Source organism: Meleagris gallopavo, chromosome Z (genome assembly GCF_000146605.3).
Source record: "Meleagris gallopavo isolate NT-WF06-2002-E0010 breed Aviagen turkey brand Nicholas breeding stock chromosome Z, Turkey_5.1, whole genome shotgun sequence".
NCBI lineage: Eukaryota > Metazoa > Chordata > Aves > Galliformes > Phasianidae > Meleagris > Meleagris gallopavo.
The window spans coordinates 6,174,254-6,193,051 of record NC_015041.2 but is presented as its reverse complement, the minus strand read 5'-3'; the positions used below and the strand labels follow the sequence as shown (position 1 = coordinate 6,193,051).

The window sequence follows — 18,798 nt, the reverse complement described above, 5'->3', positions numbered from 1 at the left end:
AACTGAAAATGTTTTGTGGTTAGCTCTTCTGACCTTAACTTAGTGCATACTTGTGTGCATCCCTCAAAAATAGATAAGTGCTTAGTCTCCCTTTTAAGGAATTTTTAAATTCTTTTCAATTATAAAGACAGCTTTTGCTGTGACACTAAGTCCTGAAAACATAATTGCAATTGGTCAACTCTAGTAAAATTGAGTATATGTACAACAGGTGTCCAGAAGTTACAAACTTTTATTTACCCTATTTTCTGGGCTTGGAGTAGCATGGTCACTCTTCAAAAAAATACAGGGCAACAACTGTTTTATTAAAAATCTCTGAGTATATGAGATCTGCTCTGAAAGCAATGTCTCTAATTTTAATATTTTGGCCTGTGATGTCAGAGGCAGATGATGGTGCTGTGGCAGTAGATATTGAACCTTCGCACCAGCATTCTGTTACATTTTGTTCCAATATGACAGATGACAGAAGAGGGGCAGTCTGACAAAATGTCATCTGACATGGAAGTGCAAATGTAGCGAAGGTGTGTCGTTGAGTTCCTTCCTGTGGAAAAAAATGTCACCCATTGACACTCATTGATGATTGCTGAACATTTATGGAGACCAAACAGTGGATTTGTACATAGTGAGGCAGTGGGTGGTGCATTTCAGCAGTGGTGGCAATGACATGTGTCAAGTCCACTGGTGCACAGCATGCAGACTCTTGTTCATCACTGGAAAAAATGCGGAGCTCATGGTGGTGACTATGTTGACAAATAGTATTCTGTAGATCAGAATTTGCATTATCAAATAGTCTTATTGTGCTCTTTGTATCTGTTGCAGTTTCCATGGAATTAAATAGGAGGCACTTTTGCAGCAGCCTGTGTATTTTTTAAATAGCATAGCTCAGGCCAGATGATGTTATACAATGTGTCCTAGGGAAAAAATCACTGATCCAGAATGCTGGAAATGATGACTTTGTGTAATACTCTTCCTCTCTGGTGTTTGTGAGGAGAATGTCAGAAACATTGTTTTCCCTTGTGTCCAAGCAAGGAGATGTTAAAGCTTGTTAATTTAGTTCTTTAACTTGAACTGTTGTCTCACTTCTCAAGTTCATTACTCAAAGAAAATAATCAGTTTGCTAGTGTAAATTCAGTATTTTTTGTTCAAAATTTTTTGCACTTCTGAACAATCAAGACTTGATCTTTCAGGCTGCTGGCTTTCATGTGGTTGTGGAAGGTTTCAGGGTCAGTGTTGACACTTTATAATTGCACTGTGAGGATATTCATTGCTCTATTGTTGTAACCATCAGTAGGAGCGGACTGGTTCCACCTGTGGCAGAATCTCTAGGGTGTGCACTGCAGTGTTACTTCACTCATATGCGTGGTCCTTAGAGGAAGAGTGAGTCTGAGCAATTAGTAGGCAGGCTGAATAACAGAAAAAACATGTATTTTATCACAGAAATTTTAACAGTTCTGCTTCTGTTTGCTCCCGTTTGTCTTTGAATGTCAAACATAAACATAAATTTTTGTATTGAATCTCAGAAGAAAAAGAGCATGTTTCAGAATTTACTTCCATATCCATGTGACTGGGTGCTGTTCAGTGCCACGACTTCCTTTTTTTTTTTCTGCTAATATACTCGTCATTACAAAATTTTGTATGGAGTGAGAGACTTAGGGAAACTGCAAACAAATACTAAAATTTTAGTTCTTCTCAAAAATAGCTGCTAAGAGAGGGTCTCTTTTGACTTCATGATCTGTGTGTTCTGTTTGTCTTTCATCTACAGGGTTGTCTACAAAAGGAAATTTAAGAAGATATTTACCAAAATGTCATAAAGGTGAAACTGAGCTGAAGGTGCCTGTAGCTGTTTCTTCTGTTTCCATGGATCCTGCTAGAAGGACAGGAGACCTGACAGGACATCAGGTCAGTAGAGGCAAATTTTTCGTGCTGTGCCAAGTGCATGTAGTCGAAAGATGTCAGAAAATCTTTAGACTGAAACTTCTGAATGGTTTTAGAGAGCTCTTGTTCTCGCACACTTGAATTTTTTACCCACTTGTGCTGTGACCTGCTGGCAAAAATTACTTTTCCACTTGGGTGGCTTGCTGTCTAAAAGAGAACAAAAGCTGAGTGTGCTGATTTGTGTAAGTGGTATGCAACCAGTGCTATGTAAAATGAATATAAAATGGATGTGTAGAGGGAGGAAACAACTTTGAGTAGCACCTAATCTACATGTTACTTGCCAAACACATAGGTAGTATTTCAGTCTGAATAGATGGACTAATTCCATTGGATGTGTTTTAACTTTTAGAAGCAACACTTATAGTATTTTTTTCAGAGACCCAACGTTGTGGCTGCTCATGTAACAAGGTGAAATAACTTTTCATTTCTGACAATAAAAGTTAAAATGTGTCACAGTAATAGGGGTAATGTAGTAAGTTGATAATATCTTGCACAAGACAGTGAATTGTCTTGTCGACTCCTGTGACAGTAGACACTTCTCCCATAGTTAAAAGTTTACAAGTTTCAAAGCAGTGGAGTTTTCCTCAGAAGTTTGTTTTGTATACTAAGGTATCTTGTGATATTTGGAAAATTATTGAGCAATACCATTTTTCTAACAAGATTTGAACAGCATACTGACTATGAAAGACACTTGAAATCCATTTAGATACTGTTAAGTTTCTTGCTAGGTAGTCACCTGGAGTGACTTTCTAAGTTATTAATGTGAGGTATCTTTGTACTTCCAGGTGGAGTCTAAAATTTTTGACTTCTTCTGGTTCACTGCTTTATTAACATGCATTAAACATTATTTTGTGTCTGGGTGAAGATGTCTGTCATCTGTGTGCTGACTAAATGCTGTATGCCCCACATGAATGTTCAATGTGAAGATAGATCACACTGTTCTCGATAGTTTGACAGTATCATTGCTCTCCGAATCCTTAAGTAGCTCTATTTTCCACCTCATGACATGCTGGTATTCATTTTTTAGGACTGCTCCTGGTCTCTTCACAGTTTATATTTCTTTTTATCAGTACTTGCTTTTAGAAGGCTGGTATGTACTTCCACTTTGCAAATGATGTTGTTGTTAAGTGACATGTGGAGAAATTTCGCAAATAGCTGCCATTATGCAGAGTCTTTATATAAATACATTTCATTGTAAGCTTCTGCAAGCGACATGCCTCATAATGTCTTCATACTTAATTTTAAAATCTACTTTTTTGTATTTTGTGTTGCTAGCATTACTTGTTGTTTAGAGAAATTTTATTCAAGTTTCCCGGTGAAAATTATTTAGAAATTATTTCTTTTTATATACAATGCGTAATAAACCAAATCTCCATTTGAGATTCAGATGTACTTTTATAACAGTGACAGTACAATAGGTTCAAATCTTTTACTCTTTTTTTAACCTGTTTTTTCTCATGTCATTTAAATTCCTCATGAAAACCTTGTACTTTGAAGATAAACTCTGAATTGCTTGAAACGAACAGAACAAATACATTTTACTTGTTACAGAAGAGGAAGGTTTCTCCAAGTTTGTTCACAAGGAGTTTTCATGACTAAAATAAATAATTTTCTTCCAGGTGTGTGTAGGGTTATATGCATGTCTAGAGAGATTTAATCAGTTAATTTTGATATACTTTGCATTTTATATTGGTAGGTAGCTCACTATTACAATTTACCAGGATTATCTATTGAAGAGAATGGTTTGGATTTCAGTCCAACTTGAATCTTAGCAGAAATAGATTGCTTACCTTCTCTTCTTCCAGATGGACTTGACAAAACATAATAGGTTGAGAGTTTTGGAGAAGACTTCAGGAAGGTCTTGTTAGCTCTGGTGTTTTTTTTGTAGTTTGAATAAATCAGTTTTTAACTGTTCTTGATCATAATTTTCCATCTTCCTACTTTCTGTTTGACAGAATTTGTCTACTTTGTCATGCAAGTTGTCTTCTTTCAAAGTGTAGTTTATAAAGTGAGAGAATGTTCTCCTTATGTAATGTATTTCCTCTAGAAAATATGGAGTTAAGAAATTATGTAGGTGTGTAGAAAGGGGCAAACATCTTGAAAAAGGAGTCTATAAGGTCTTGGAATCTATCTTATTTGTCGTCTTGTTTTTATGATTATGGCAGAGCTGTTCCTTGCTTAATTCCACAGTTTCATTTTGAGAAGTGAAGCCAGCAGGGCTGGGAACTGATTGTCCCTCTATACTCTGCTACTTTAAGGCCCTATCTAGAGTACTGCATCCAAGTTTGGGGTCCCCCGCACAGGAGGGATGAGGAGCTGTTGGAGGAGTCCAGAGGGGGGCCATGAAGGTGCTCGGAGGGCTGGATCACCTCTCCTGTGAAGACAGGCTGAAGGAGCTTATTCAACCTGGAGAAGAGGAGGCTCCAGTGAGCCTTCACTGCGGCCTTCTGGTACTTGAGGAGAGCTTACAAGCTGGAGTGGGAGTGACTTTTTACATGGTCTGATAGCAATAGGACAAAAAGGAATGGCTTTAAACAGAAGAGGAGAAATTTAGGTTAGATGTTAAGGAATTCTTTACTCAGAGAGTGGTGAGGCACTGTTACAAGTTACCCAGAGAAGTTGTGGATGTCCCATCCTGGGACTTGGGCAGCTTGATCTGGTTGATAGATGGCAGCTGGGTTTGGAACTTAATGGGCTTTAACGCCCCTTCCAACATAGGCCATTCTATGACAAGTATTACAGTACAAGCCTGCCTTAAGAATTTTTTGTCTGCCATCTATCTATACCTATGGATGATACTAACAAGCACAGACTAATTTTCCAGTTTTTCCTTTTCCTCCTGTTTGTTTGTCTGAAAATATGTATGTGTGTGTGGGGGGGGTAGCTTGAGGGACATTCTGTTGAAAACTCATTTATTAAAGCAATCAAGTTTATGACACTTTTTGAATGAAAAAGAACTTTTTTTTTAAAAGATTCCAGCAGCAGCCAACTAAAAAATAGTAAAAATCATTTTCAGACATTTGCAACATAGGAAATGAACATCCTTTAACTATACATTTAGTTGAACTTAAATTCAATTATGTTGAAGGCTTTCTTTGTGTGTAGTAAATGCATTGGTATATGCTTGGGAAGGAAATTGGAATCCACTTGAAAAGCACCAAAATGTAATTTGGCTTGTGAAACTGTATTTTCAAGGAAAATATCTTGAAGATAAAATGAGAGTGTACTTGCAGGGTCAGGTGGATATAACAAGACCGTAAAATCATCGCCTCTTTGGAAAGCTGCATAGTCCTTTGTTTTAAACCACTGTTCAAAAAGCAATTAGCTAAGAGTGGAAAGGGGCACTTCCTCTCTGATGCGTGTAGGTCAGCTGCTATTACTGCTAATGAGGGGAGATAAGTCCAGTGTTTGCTTTCTATGTTCAGAGGTTGTTTTGTGCTGTATTGTGCTAACTTGGCCAAGTTGCAAAGCATTTGGTAGCCTTCTTGTGTCTCATGTTAAGCACTGCATGTGCTCAGGGAGATTTGTAAAAGACTGGACTGAAAATAAAAGAGTAAGACTAAGTGGAAATATTTAAACTTGCCAAAATCTTGGGCAGAACAGCACAGCTATTATTACTGCTGTCATCTTGGGCTTGTTATTTTCTGCTTATTGCTAGCAGTGGAGAACTGACTGAAGTTTCTGGAGAATAAAAGCAATTTTGACTAAAGATTTTTTTCCCACTGGGAAACACCTGAAATAGGTAATAATAGCAGTAACCGGGCACTGCAAAGGATTATTGCACAGATGTAGAGCAATATGCCCTCTGGTGGACATTGATAACAAATGCCGCAGTTTTCAACAGTAATAAATGAATGCATTAAAAGAATTGAAGTACTGGAATAAGCTAAAGATTTCTTCTGAGAAGGAAGGTAAGTTGAGAAGGTAGCATATAAATAATTAAAACCAAGTGATGATGACTTAGAAAGGGCTGCGTACATTTTGATGCATTAAAAGATTGTATGAAATAAGTACTTACATTAACAATATACTGCACACATTTTTTGCTGTTTTGTTTGCTTTGCTCACAAGTGCTAAATCAGAATGTTTTTTTTCTTACTCTGTATTTCAGGATTCCAGTAAAATAAAGTTTGAACCTGGGTTTGAATATTGCTGCACTAGATTTCTAAGTCATGAGAATCTATTGCATTTTATCTGATATAGATCAAAGAATAGTGTTGGTCTTGAAACTTTACTCAACATGTTTAATGTTGAAGAAAGTATCCTGCATTTTACAAGTTTCAAGTCTCTCAGAATTCTCCACAATTTTGGTAATTTGCTCCACTGAACTGTACTTACTGATGAAAGTATACACACTATTTCCAGTTGGAATTTGTCTACCTTCAACTTCTAATTATTAGGTCCAGAAATGCTTTTAATGTCTTATGAAATACTTGTTCTCTTTTAAGAGTACTTTTTAAAGTGTGGCTTTCAATTTTCAGGTCACTAATGAAGGAGCAATGAAGAGTGCTTCTTTAAAGGATTTATGTCCTGAGGACAAGAGACGCATTGCAAACTTAATTAAAGAACTTGCCAGGTGAGAATAAGCATCACCTGAAAATGCATTATGTTTAAGGATAGTCATTCTTCTAATTAACATCAAGTAATGTAGAACTGCATTATGGAACTGAATATTTGCATAAAGTAATTTTTATTCCTCGAAGAGGTATGAATAGTGAAGCAGCCTGATCAGTTTTTCCCTGTTTTGGCCCAAAATATCCTTAGCATAATGTAAGCAGAAGCCAAAGTTTTGTGACATGCAGTAGTTCATCCATATAAATACAGTCACAGGACTAGAATTTTGTTTGCTGCGTTTAACCTGTACTTTAAAAATGTTACATAGGTTTATGCTTATAAATATTGTCTTTTGAAAGTAAGAACGTCACTGATATGAAATTCTGTAATGCTTGTTTATCAGGAGAAAACGTGTATAAGGAACTCTAACTTAAAGATGGATTGCTAATCTTGTGAATAAAAAATGCTAATCTGTATGTACTCATGTTTGCATGTGTAGAGAAATAGAATCCACTGTGGTTTTAGTTTATTTTGCCAACTTAATTTGGCAAAATTTTACTTTAGTTTCTTCATGTTCTCCTAATTCTTTGAAAAGAGAAGCTACAGTGGTGGAATTTTCTCAGCTTGAGTGAAAAGTTTTTGAGGTTCATTCCTGTGCTAGTTGCATTTATGGAGACAAATGATGTTAAAGATAAATTTGAGTGGGAGAGAAGAGTTGTTTTTCCTCTCCTCTGTCCCTTATGCTTTAGAATCTCTGGGAATCTGCTTCTTACATGATGCCTATAAAAACTGAGGAACACTTGGAACTGTGGCAGGCTGTAATTATGATACCAGAGGAGGAAACTTCATGAGATCATCTTAAGTCCTCTGAGCTAAAAGTTAATGTCCACGCTCAGAGCTTAGCTGCAAAATTTTGCTAGAACAAAGTGCAAGTTCTTAGATATTAATGAAATAACTTTCATCATAAATTTTATATGTGCAATAATTGGCAAACATTACTGTCCTTTTTCTTTTCATAAAGAAAAACTTAGGCAGAGAAATTAAGTTACTGTTCAAGGTCATGCAATAAGTCTCTGGTGCAGCTAGGAGTATTTTCTCTCTGATTGTCCTCATCCATAAGACCATTTTGCCCACTAATAATCTGTGCCCATGTATTGTATAGCATATACAATATTTCAGTAATTTCTGAAGTTCTTCATGCTTGCAATGCTATTTTATCCTACCTCATGTGCTAGAAAATGTCTAGTTAAGGCTGTCAAATGAGTAGATTGCTAGGAAGCCTGGTTACAAATTGTCAGATGTTGGAGCTATTCGGACACTGTTGCCACTGTTGATATATAGAGATATATTCTAATATTTAAAAAAGTCTTTTACTTCATTGTTCCTCATAATACACTGCTCCCTAGTGAATACTTGTACACTAACTCATTTGAGCATGGGATTCTTCTTAAATCTCAGATGCTGTGATTTTTCCCCAAGGACAGTTTGATATTTCTGCCTGACATTTCTTCGAAGAAAAATAGAAGGTGCAGCAACATTAATTTTGAAAAGTAAAATTAGTGGAACACTATTATTTTATACTTAGTTCTCCTTTATTTTTAAACCTAATCATATTTTTATTGGATGTAATTAAAAGTCCTTTGCAGAGTAATAGGGATGTTGAACTTTAATTCCGCTCACCTCGTCACTTTTTACAAACTCTCCATAATTTTCATCTTGAGTTGTGCAATGATGGAGAGTTTTTACATGCAGTAGAACATTTACTGCTGTTTTAAAGAAGAAAAGGAACTAGCAGAATGCTGAAAATTTTCTGGGAAGACTGTGCTCTAGTAAATAACTGGAAGAATAAAGATCTCACTTGACCAGAGCTGTAATTAACCATTTCTTGTTTTGCTGCTGTTTGTGAATGAGTGATGGTGGTTGAAACTGATGATTGCTGCATGGTTATTGCAGGATGGTGAAAGAAATAGATTGGTCAACAACTGCCTGCATGAAGGCAGATATGCAGTGACAAAATTCTATCTGCATAGAAACAGTGGCAAAATATGATTAACGCCTGGTGCTTGGATTTCAACCACATCTTGCTTTAGCAGGTCAGAGTAGTGGTCATTCACCTGACTTCTGCAGCTGCTGAAAGAAAGCTGATGTACTTTTCCTATTTTCCCTTCTTTTTCTCCGACTCTCATTCCCACTGCACTTTTGAACTCTGGGAAAATGCATCAGTTATATGCTGAAGTGTGAGACTTGGTCTTGGTGTGAATAAATTGTGATGCTGGCTATATTACTGCAGAATCGTAGAGTGGCCTGGGTTGGAAAGGACCACAATGATCATTGAGTTTCAACCCCCCTGCTATGTGCAGGGTCACCAACCTCCAGACCAGGCTACCCAGAGCCACATCCAGCCTGGCCTTGAATGCCTCCAGGGATGGGGCATCCACAGCCTCCTTGGGCAACCTGTTCCAGTGAGTCACCACAAAAATTCCTCTTAATACCTAACATAAACTTCCCCTGTCTCAGTTTAAAACCATTCCCCCTTGTCCTATCACTATCCACCTTCATAAACAGCCGTTCCCCTTCCTGTTCATATGCTCCCTTCAAGTACTGGAAGGCTAGAATGAAATCTCCCCAGAGCCTTCTCTTTTTCAAGCTAAGCAATCTCAGTTCCCTCAACCTTTCCTTATAGGAGAAGTGCTCCAGCCCTCTGAACATCCTAGTGGCCCTCCTCTGGACCTGTTCCAAGAGCTCTGTGTCTTTCTTGTGCTGAGGGTCCCAGACCTGAACACAGCACTTCAGATGGGGCCTCACAAGAGCTGAGTAGAGGGGGACAATCACCTCCTTCTCCCCACTGGCCTCACCTAATAATTACTGTTATTATTATTATACTTTCCTTTGAAAAACTGAGTTACTCTGCTCGACTTATACTCTACTATTGGGAATTCTAGTGGTTGACATCACGTTAGCTGTTAGAGACTTGATGAAATTGAATTTTGAGACAGTGTTGAATGGAAGGACACAGCTGTCTCCTTTCTAATCCTTCTTTCTTGTTTAGAATAGTCTTAGGTTTTGCTCTGTGATACTACCTATAAATCTAACCATTATTTTTCCTTTGAACATATCAAGTTGATCTTCCTTCTTAAAGTAAAAAGAGAAAGGCAAATTGGATGCAAACTTAGAAAACTGGAATATTGCAGAATCATGGAATATCTTGGGTTGTAACTGATCTTAAAGACCATCCAGTTACAACCCTCTGTTGTGGGCATGGCTGTCACCTTCTGGTCAGGCTGCCTAGGGCCCCATCCAACATGACCTTGAACACCTCCAGGGATGGGACATCCATAGCTTCTCTGGGTAGCCCATGCTAGTGCCTCACTGTCCTCTGAGTAAAAAAAGTTCTTCCCTAACATCTAATGTAAATCTCCCCTCATTTAGATTAAAGCCATTTCCCCTTGTCCTATCAGTATCATGCCATCTAAACTGTTTTGCTGGGGGCCCCAGGCCCTGTATGTTCCAGGTGGCCCTCATGGGGGCAGAGTACGGGGACAGTCACTTTCCTCACCCTGCTGGCAGTCCCTCTGTTGATGCAGCCCAGGACACAGTTGGCCTTCCAAGCTGCATGTACAGACTGCTGGCTCACATCCAGCTTTTTATCCGCCATAATCTGCAAGTCTTCCTCTGTGGGGCTGCTCTCAATGAGTTCTTCTCCCAGTTTCCACTCATCTCTGGGATTGCTCTGATCCAACTGTTACTCTTGAACTTGGCCTTGTAATATTGTAGATTTGCAGAGTCATGCCCAAAACTCCTGAGGAGCTCTGTGAGTAAATGAGTGATCACATTCAAGAATGTCCAATGATGTTTAAAACCAACCAGCATGGTACCTTCGTGTTTTCAGCAAGATGCTGCTGGCATGGTGATGAAAGTGTTAGGCACACGGTAAGAACAAATTTTAACTCTCCCTAGAAGCAGAATCCTTTTAAGAGGAAAAAAAAAAAATAGTCTTTATCTCAGCTTTTGTTCCTGCAGGCTACTCCTAAAGCAGTCATCAGCTTATGTAATGAAATGAGTAGTGACACAGTGAAGACACTGAAAGGTTCTTACCATCATACTCTGTGCTGGTGTCAGGACACATTAGCCTCTTCCAAGAGAGAGTGTGAGCTTTCTTGGGATCTATCCAGTTGACTGTTTAGCATTAAGAACTTGCTAAAGACCATACTGAGAATGGTTACATACGTTTTAAAAATTATGGGCAAATTTTGAGAGGTCTCAGCATTTGGCTGAATGAAAATGATCATAACTTTGTTTGCAGAGAAAATGTATGTGTTCTTGCAAGTGTTTACCTTGCTCCTGTCACATAGCTACAGAATTTTGATTTCCTGACTCCTACTATGACGCACATCATAGTTCTGCCTTGAACATTTAGAAGTACAGCTCATATACAGTTTTCTTTTGAATGAACATAGCACTGACTATAAGACATAGAATGGTTATGATAGGTTGTTCTGTTTTTTTTTTTTGCTTTCAGTATTGAGAATTTGTATCTAACTACTTAGTTTATCTTATTTAAAGTTTTAGGACAAGGATGCAAGTTGGATGTTAGAAAAAAAAAATTCCTTTCTGAAAGAGTGGTCAGACACTGGAGCGGGCTGCCATATGAGATGATGGAATTGCTATCCCTGGAGGTGTTCAAGAAATTTGGAGTACTAGGGAGCACAATTTAGTGGGCAATGTTGGTGGTAGATGGGCAGTGGGACTAGATGATCTTGGAGGCCTTTTCAACCTTTATGATTCTATGATTCCCTGTAGTTTTTGCAAACAAGTCTATGAAAGCAACCTAGGTACAAAGATAATGTCCTTATCCTCAAAAAGAGGAGTGATTGCTCTTTTAGAGATCTCTATATAGTTTTTTGCTATCAGATGAGTGTCTTTCTGGCAAAGCCTGATGGCACCCGCAGAATGACTTGTACTTAGCAGCTAGATAAACAGCTTTTAGACAGCCCTTTGTACCTCACAGAGAAATGCTTCATCCTTCCCAAGCCACTGGATTCCTAAACTCTTTGTAGATTGGTGGCTGTCTGGGACACAAATCTTGTCCACTAGCATTGCGTTATGTGGACTTTTGTACCTGACATTAAGATGAAATTGACCTGTTAAAATGGAAGTTTTCTAAAAAAGCTGTAAGTGGGAATTAAAGCAGAAGGCTAATTTGAGTACAGAACGTGAAACCATTACAAAGGAATACACTAAAACTATGTATTTGTAGCATATACCTCTGGTTTAAGAGTTGTCCCTTCTGCACTTAGAATCTTTGAAGGAGAGCTTGCATGTGGAAATCCGTTTTAGAAATGCATAGTATTTGACCACTTGAGCTACCTTCTTTCCTGGGTTTGCCTATATTTATCTCTTATTTAACCAAATTGTTACCAGGCTATAACTTCAATATCAATCTTTTTATTTATGTATATGTGCGTGTGTTACTTTAAGAGACAGTATTCTGCTGGAGTCCTCTTAATTAGTCAGGCAGTGAGACTGCAAATGAGATATCCCTAAGCTTGTATGAAAATTACTTCTCGTTGATAGGTAAAGCATGCCTAGAATTATTGCATCACCAATCACGCTTACCTTTTCTACTTAAAAAATCATTTGTAGCTATAAATTCATGCTGAGAGATCAGGTTTTGTATTATTTTGCGAGCTGCATATAATAAAATGTATCCATTGTGCACCAATTTCAATTATGGGATTGTTGGATGTTTTTTTTTTTTGTTATTTTTGAAATTTATACAGACTGCGTGTGACACTTGAGTAAAATGTATCACATTTGCAAACAGTGCCCTTAAGACAAAGTTGCTGCCGTTCTGTCTTCCTGCAGTGCTGATACTAAATGTCACTGTTGCCGGTTTCTGCCAGAGGCATGTTGTGATGGAGTCTGGCATTAAATTTGTTTCATCTTTTTGGTGCACATCTTTCACTTGGAATATCCAATTGCATTCTGTGGGTTGTGTGTGTGTTGGGCCTTGTCTGAGGCACTTATCTTGGTCCTTGGTCTGTGTTCTTCCTCCTGTCACCATGCCTACTCTGGATGCCATTTTTTTCTTGAAATTTAAAACCTGTGGTTTTCAAGAATGGTCACCAAATTTTTTTTTTTAATTTTTTTTATTTTTATTTTTTTAAAAATCTTGTTAGCAGACTAGTTTCAAGCAAATTCCTAGAAGGTAAATGCTCCCAACAGATGCTCCCACTTCCAGTGGCTGTGCTTCTTGTTTTGTCTTCTCTGTCTTAACCTGCTCAGCTATCATTCTCACTGCATTCGGGTTTTAAAAAATGTAAAATACTACTTTTCATTGGCTTTGTCAGTGCTTCCTTTGTTTTCTTTTTCAAACTTTGTGGGCTCTTTCAGTCAAGAGGAGTTACTTTTGTGCTTTGTCTGTAGTGTGATGTTGATGTTAGTATTGTTCTGACTCTTTCCTGTGCATGACAGTTTTCATTAGACAAATAAAACTTAGTGCTGTTTGCCTAGATGTTGCTTTAAAAATTCCACCTGGAGAGCATCAGTCTTGTTTCCTCAGAGGAATGAGTCAGTTTCATCAGCAAAGTTGTTGATCAGTTGCATCTTAAGATGAGACAGTAGCAGCAGTAAACACAGGAGCACACCATAACTGGAACTGGTGAATAAAGAATTAATTTGAACCCTAAGGCTGATGTCTTAGGAGGGTCTATCGGTACATCTACATCACTTTTATTTATCTGTTTTCTACAGAGACTCCTGCAAAATAAAGATCTTTATCTAGATGCATCTAGAATTGCATAAGCTTGGAAGTGTTGAATTTAAAACAAATATTGAACAAAGATGTGTGTGTCCTATGTCACAAGTTAGATGAATGTAAATCATATACAAAGAAATATTGTAGACATTTAACAGCAGAAATAGTTCTACTGATATGTCATCTTCACATTCAGTTGTCAGTCCTTATTTGCACCTGCAAACAATGACAGTCAAGCTGAACATCAATATGTTGCCCAGTGGAGTGGTTGTGCCCTTTGTAGATGGAGCACCTTCTTCCTTTCTCTGCTGCTTTCTGACCATGAACAGAGGAAAAACAAGTTACAATCCTTTTTAGGAGCATTGTGAGCCTTGAAATGTTTCTGTTTGGCAGCAGTGAAGTCGTTCATAGTTTTGCTAAGAATCTTCTGTTCTTTACTGCCAGAAGGCAAAGAAAGAAGGATATAAAAAAATCTCACTGAGCTATGTATAGGATATGACATAAATCCAGCATAATCTGATGACATTCTTGTATTTCTTTTCTCTAACTTTCTTTTGCCACCTCCTGTGAGTAACTGTCTTCTACATCTTGCTTGCCCTTTATGAGCTGTCTTCTGCTTTGTGATACATAAACACATATTGCCACGTTTCTTCTGAGATCACTTACTGTTCTCAGTCATTTACTGTTCTCAGTCATTTACTGCATAAGATATGTGGCACAATATATTCATGTGTCTGTGAGTATGTCAGCCTACTGTGATCTGTGTTAAATACAAACAGAGCATGTGAATGCGATGCAGACAGATACAAGCAGCAAATCACAGAATCTAGAAATGGATGAATCCTGTTTTAGAGCAGTTACCCTACTGCACAGTTCTTTCTTTCTTCATCAAATTTTCATGTGTTATTGTTTGATTTTAATACTCCTGCTTGCCAGCATTGCCCAGTGTTTCATTTGTTCTTAACCATCTTCTAATGCAACATCTGTCTTCTACTTAGTAAACAAGCATCCTTCCTTGTCTAGTATCCTGGAGACAGTGCTTGTCCGCTGTTTCTCTTCAAATCTTTTTTTCTGTTCTTGTTTTCTTCATGTATTTCATTTACCTGCCCACTGCTACCTTCAGTGTGTTTTTTTCTGATTGATACCTTTTATTCTCTATTCTCTACTACTCCTAACTCTAAGAAAAAATACACATGCTTATATCTTTTGCTGTTTACATAAAGGTAGGTCATATGCTGTAGACTCTTTAGCTGATTGCTCTTGATTCAGAGCAAACAAACTGGTTTGGGTAGATGGAAAAGCCGGCTCTGCAGCCTGTGGCATATATACCATACCTGTGACTGCGCTAGGGAGCAAGGATTTATGGTTGACCAGTCTGAAAAACTTGTTGCCTTCTCACATTACAGGATTATATGGATGAGATGGATGGAGAGTTAATACAGCTGTTTCTCTTCATTGTTTATTATCTGATGTGTACAAATCCCTGTTAAGTCTTTGAGGGGAGAGAAGGGAGCCTTGGAGTGTTAGGGCATAGGGTTGTAAATAAGGCCCTGGGCATACGAATAATGGAATGTTTTGATGCTAAATCGATGTCTTTTTTAACCTAGAAACTTTATACTTAATGGCTTGTTCCAAGTGATCAAACTGTCCTGATTTATGGAATTTGATATATTCTGTATGTTATTTTTCAGCCTCTAGGTTTGTAGAGAAAAGGTGCAAGTTTCGGTATTATTAATAATTTATGAATTCATGTAGTCTGTTAGAGGTGTTGTGGGAAAGGCTGTAGGTTGAGCTTAGAGTTGGGGAATGCTGCCTGTTTGTAGCTCACCCTAGAGGGGTGACCTAATTGTAGTATTTATGGCTTTTCTGTGTCCTCTTAAGAAGGGAAAGATGATGACAAATGGTGGCTCAAACCCTGAATGGCTTTTATGTACGTGTGTATCTAAATATAGCCACATTTTTAACACAGTCACAGAATCATCAATGTGGAATGGTCATTTTGCCTATGTGATAACAGAAAAATTGTTTTTACAACTCCCCTTGAGATGCAGAATAAATGATCATAGTAAAAATTTCTCACATTATAATCTTTTAATCTAGATCTAATTATTTACACTGAGCAGCAACATACAGGGTGCCATGGCCCAGGCAGAAAGGAGAATTTACTCCAGTGGCTTGATATTTTAAGATTCCCCAGAAGAAGGCAAGCTGTTTCATTTGGAGAAAAACTAACAAGAAAAATGTTCTTTTCTAGAACTTATATTTGACCAGTAAATGTGAAAGAAGAATTAGCTTATAGATTAAAAAAGAAAAGAGATTTTTCAATTTCCTTTCTGTCTCAGTAGCTAAGCTCACCCATTTGAATTTTCTGTCTACGTGCCCTAGGCTTATATGGATCCCAATGTGTCTTCATTATAGCTGCAGAAAATCGGTCTCCTCAGACCTCACTGTAGGTTCAGAACCTTACTTTGTAGTTCTGTGCTTCCCATTAATGTGCATGCACTCTGTTGAGACCAGTGTCTTTGAAAAAATAATTTATTGGGTACCTGTATGCAACTTTCAGTGTAATATGATAGAATAAACATTATGAGAAATGGAGCTTTATGTGGCTGGGGTGGATGCATTTACCTGGAAAGCAGAGGATCTGGAAGTTGGGCATTGTGTTTATGGGAATATATTTTATTTCTCTCAAATTCTTTTCAGGGTGAGTGAAGAAAAGGAGGTGACAGAAGAACGGCTGAAAGCTGAACAGGAGTCATTTGAGAAGAAGATCAGGCAGCTAGAGGAACAGAATGAGCTTATCATCAAGGAAAGGGAAGATATCCTTTAAAAAAAAGTATGAAAGGGCTCACTGTCTGAAATAAAAAGTGAACTATGGAGAAATAATTGTTCTAATTTATGGCAGAGAATAAATCTGCATGTGCTGCCATTCAAAAGCAATCAGAGAGATGACTTGTCAGCATGTGATGCTGGTTCATTTGAGCTTAAAACTGCCATCCAGCTGTTCCTATGATGTTGTTTTGCTATGAAATAGATATTTGTCAACTAGAAATGACAATAAGGAATTTGTGCATTAAAATATGTTTATAGATGTTTTTTCTCTTAATCCTGTTAGGTTGTTGTAATTGAGGTCTAAAATACATCTTGCACTATTCGGGTGCTCTCTGCATCCTGTGAAAGGCACCTTAAATTGAAGGCATTTAAACCTATATATTTGTACTCTGGGGTTTAGCCAGATTGGACATTTTCTATTAATGTAGGTTTAGCTGATTTTTTTTAATGCAGACTGTGACTTCCATTTTTGTTAAACTGCATATACTTAGTCCCAGTCCTGGAAAACCAAATGCAAAATGATCTTGCAAGGAATTATAGCTTTTCTACACTGTGATGTGGCACATCTTTACAAAATGCTCTTGTTCATATCTCTCCAAATGTTTGATATCGATGCTTTGTTGTTTAATTCTTCAGAAGGTAGCAATTGACTACAGCGGGATATAGAAGAGGGAACTGCAACTGCAGTAAAAGCAAATAGCATGTAATTCATCAGCAGCTGTGTAAGTAGGGAGACTACTAATACTATTGTAAAAAGCATTGATGGAACTTAGCGTGCAGAGCTATTTTCAGTTCTGAGTCATCCCTTGCTGAAGAAAGGAATGAAATTAGAAAAGTTGTGGAGACAGGCTTGTTAGGATTATGGAGGTTTGCAGAACCTATTTCTGAGAAGGTACTAGTGTGCATGTGTGCTTCTGCATAGCGACTGGCCATGTAGAACTAGGCTGACTTAGTGGTGAAGGGAATAGAGGAAGAGAAAATGCTGAGACAAAAGGACTCTTCAAGTGATAGGCCAGTGACAGAATAGAAATAAGGAGAAATATGGAGACGCAGTCCATAACTTAGACGTGAAATTGGAGGAGGATTCTTGAAATTGTGAGGAATTGTATTTTACAATAAGACACTGGAATGTTTAGAGGGAGGGAAGAGAGAAGGTCCTTTTTTCTGTTGAACTTGATTGGCTTATCAGAGAAATTCTTGTGATTTGTTGTTTTTGACAGCAGGGGATTGCTGTTGATAATGCGGCAGATCCGTTGCAGCTTAGTGGCACTAATACTGATAGAAAAAAGTTGTTTTGTTGTTTTGTTGTTTATACTAAATAATATACACATTTACAAGCTTGGCTGGGCATGGAACAGTTTCTGGAAAATATTAAATCTGATGTATTTAAGAGCCATTAGATATGACTCTTTCACATTGATTACACTGAAGTAAATATTTTTTACTGTATTACATCTTGTGGGTTAATTCGGTGCATGAGCGAGGGTGGGATGTTACATTCCCAATGGATATATTCAATATATATTTATATAATTTAGGCACATAAAAATTTCACTAATTCATCTGAGGTTTACTTGATTACTGGGAAGTAGCCATGCTTGCTTTTTTTGCTTTGTTTTGTTGTTTTGTGCTTTTCTTTTTTTTTCTTGTTAGAAAATGACTGTACGAGTTTGAATACCGTTGTACAGGAATTCAAGTAGTCATGGCAGAAGGTTAATGCATACAATTTTATACTTTATAAAACTCTATAAAGCCTAGAAATATAAAACAGGGTTATAATTTAAAACAACATAATTTTAGCTGTTAGAATACTTGCCTGTCATCTGACCTCTGAATGCTTGTTGTAAGGTGAGGATTGGTAAGAAAGACTTGCCAAAATGGAATATAGATTCTGGCTATTTTCAAGTACAGCAATTTGAAATTCTTCTGAAATTTACAGAGTTCAATTGTAAGCAAGAAATATAATAGCACAAGGAAAAACCTCCAAGTCTAGTAAAATCAATTTTACGTACTTCTCTCCCTTCCCCCAGCCAATTTATTTTCTATAAAATTACTTTATCTAGCCCAGTATTTAAAATGATCCTACAATAATAAATCAGTGCTTCTGATATAATGGTTGCAGCTATCCAGTGAAATGTAATTTCAACCTGGTAGAGGTTGAATTTGAGTAGCATGGGGAGTGCGTGTGCTTTTCCAGGGAGATGTCTTTTTTTTTTTTTTTAATTTTCTTATTAAGGATCTTGCAGGAAGGATATGCTTTGTGTACTTGAACTCCTTACTTTAAAAGCAGAATTTTTTCATTTTGTTATTGTTCATATGTTGTTATTGTTCATATGTTTGTTGCTGTTGTGCAGAGGCTCTGTGTACCTGTCTATTCAAATTTATTGTTGATGAGCTATAATGAAAGCTTGGAGGTGTAGGGCGTTCTGCAGTGGTCTCACAACAAGACTTTTAAGTAATGTCACAGAACTGAAAGAGGGATAGTATCTATCTGAAGTCTGAATTTACATTTGCTTTGGCCAGTAATGACTGGGTAAGGAAACTTGCATGCAAGTTTAGTTTCTGTTCAAAGGAATTGTCTACTTCTACTACGGTTGAAACTTTGAAATTTGAGCAGTCCTTACTAGCACATCCCACTAATGAAACACAACCCTCATGAATGATTCATAAGTAGGTTGGCTGTTTGTTAAGGTTGCCAAAGGCTTATTATAGAATTAAAAAAA

General features: G+C 37.4%; 1 protein-coding gene across 7 annotated transcripts in view; it reads left to right on the top strand.

The window, feature by feature from the left end:
* Window positions 1-18,798, top strand: part of KIAA1328 (KIAA1328 ortholog) — a 177,017-nt gene that overhangs the window by 5,835 nt on the left and 152,384 nt on the right. For all 7 annotated transcript variants that reach the window (XM_019610301.2, XM_010725189.2, XM_019610305.2 and 4 more), the window contains 3 exons: window positions 1,760-1,896; window positions 6,414-6,508; window positions 15,947-16,062. In XM_019610301.2, the coding sequence (XP_019465846.1) occupies window positions 1,760-1,896; window positions 6,414-6,508; window positions 15,947-16,062 (348 nt within the window). The remainder of the gene's footprint in view (window positions 1-1,759; window positions 1,897-6,413; window positions 6,509-15,946; window positions 16,063-18,798) is intronic.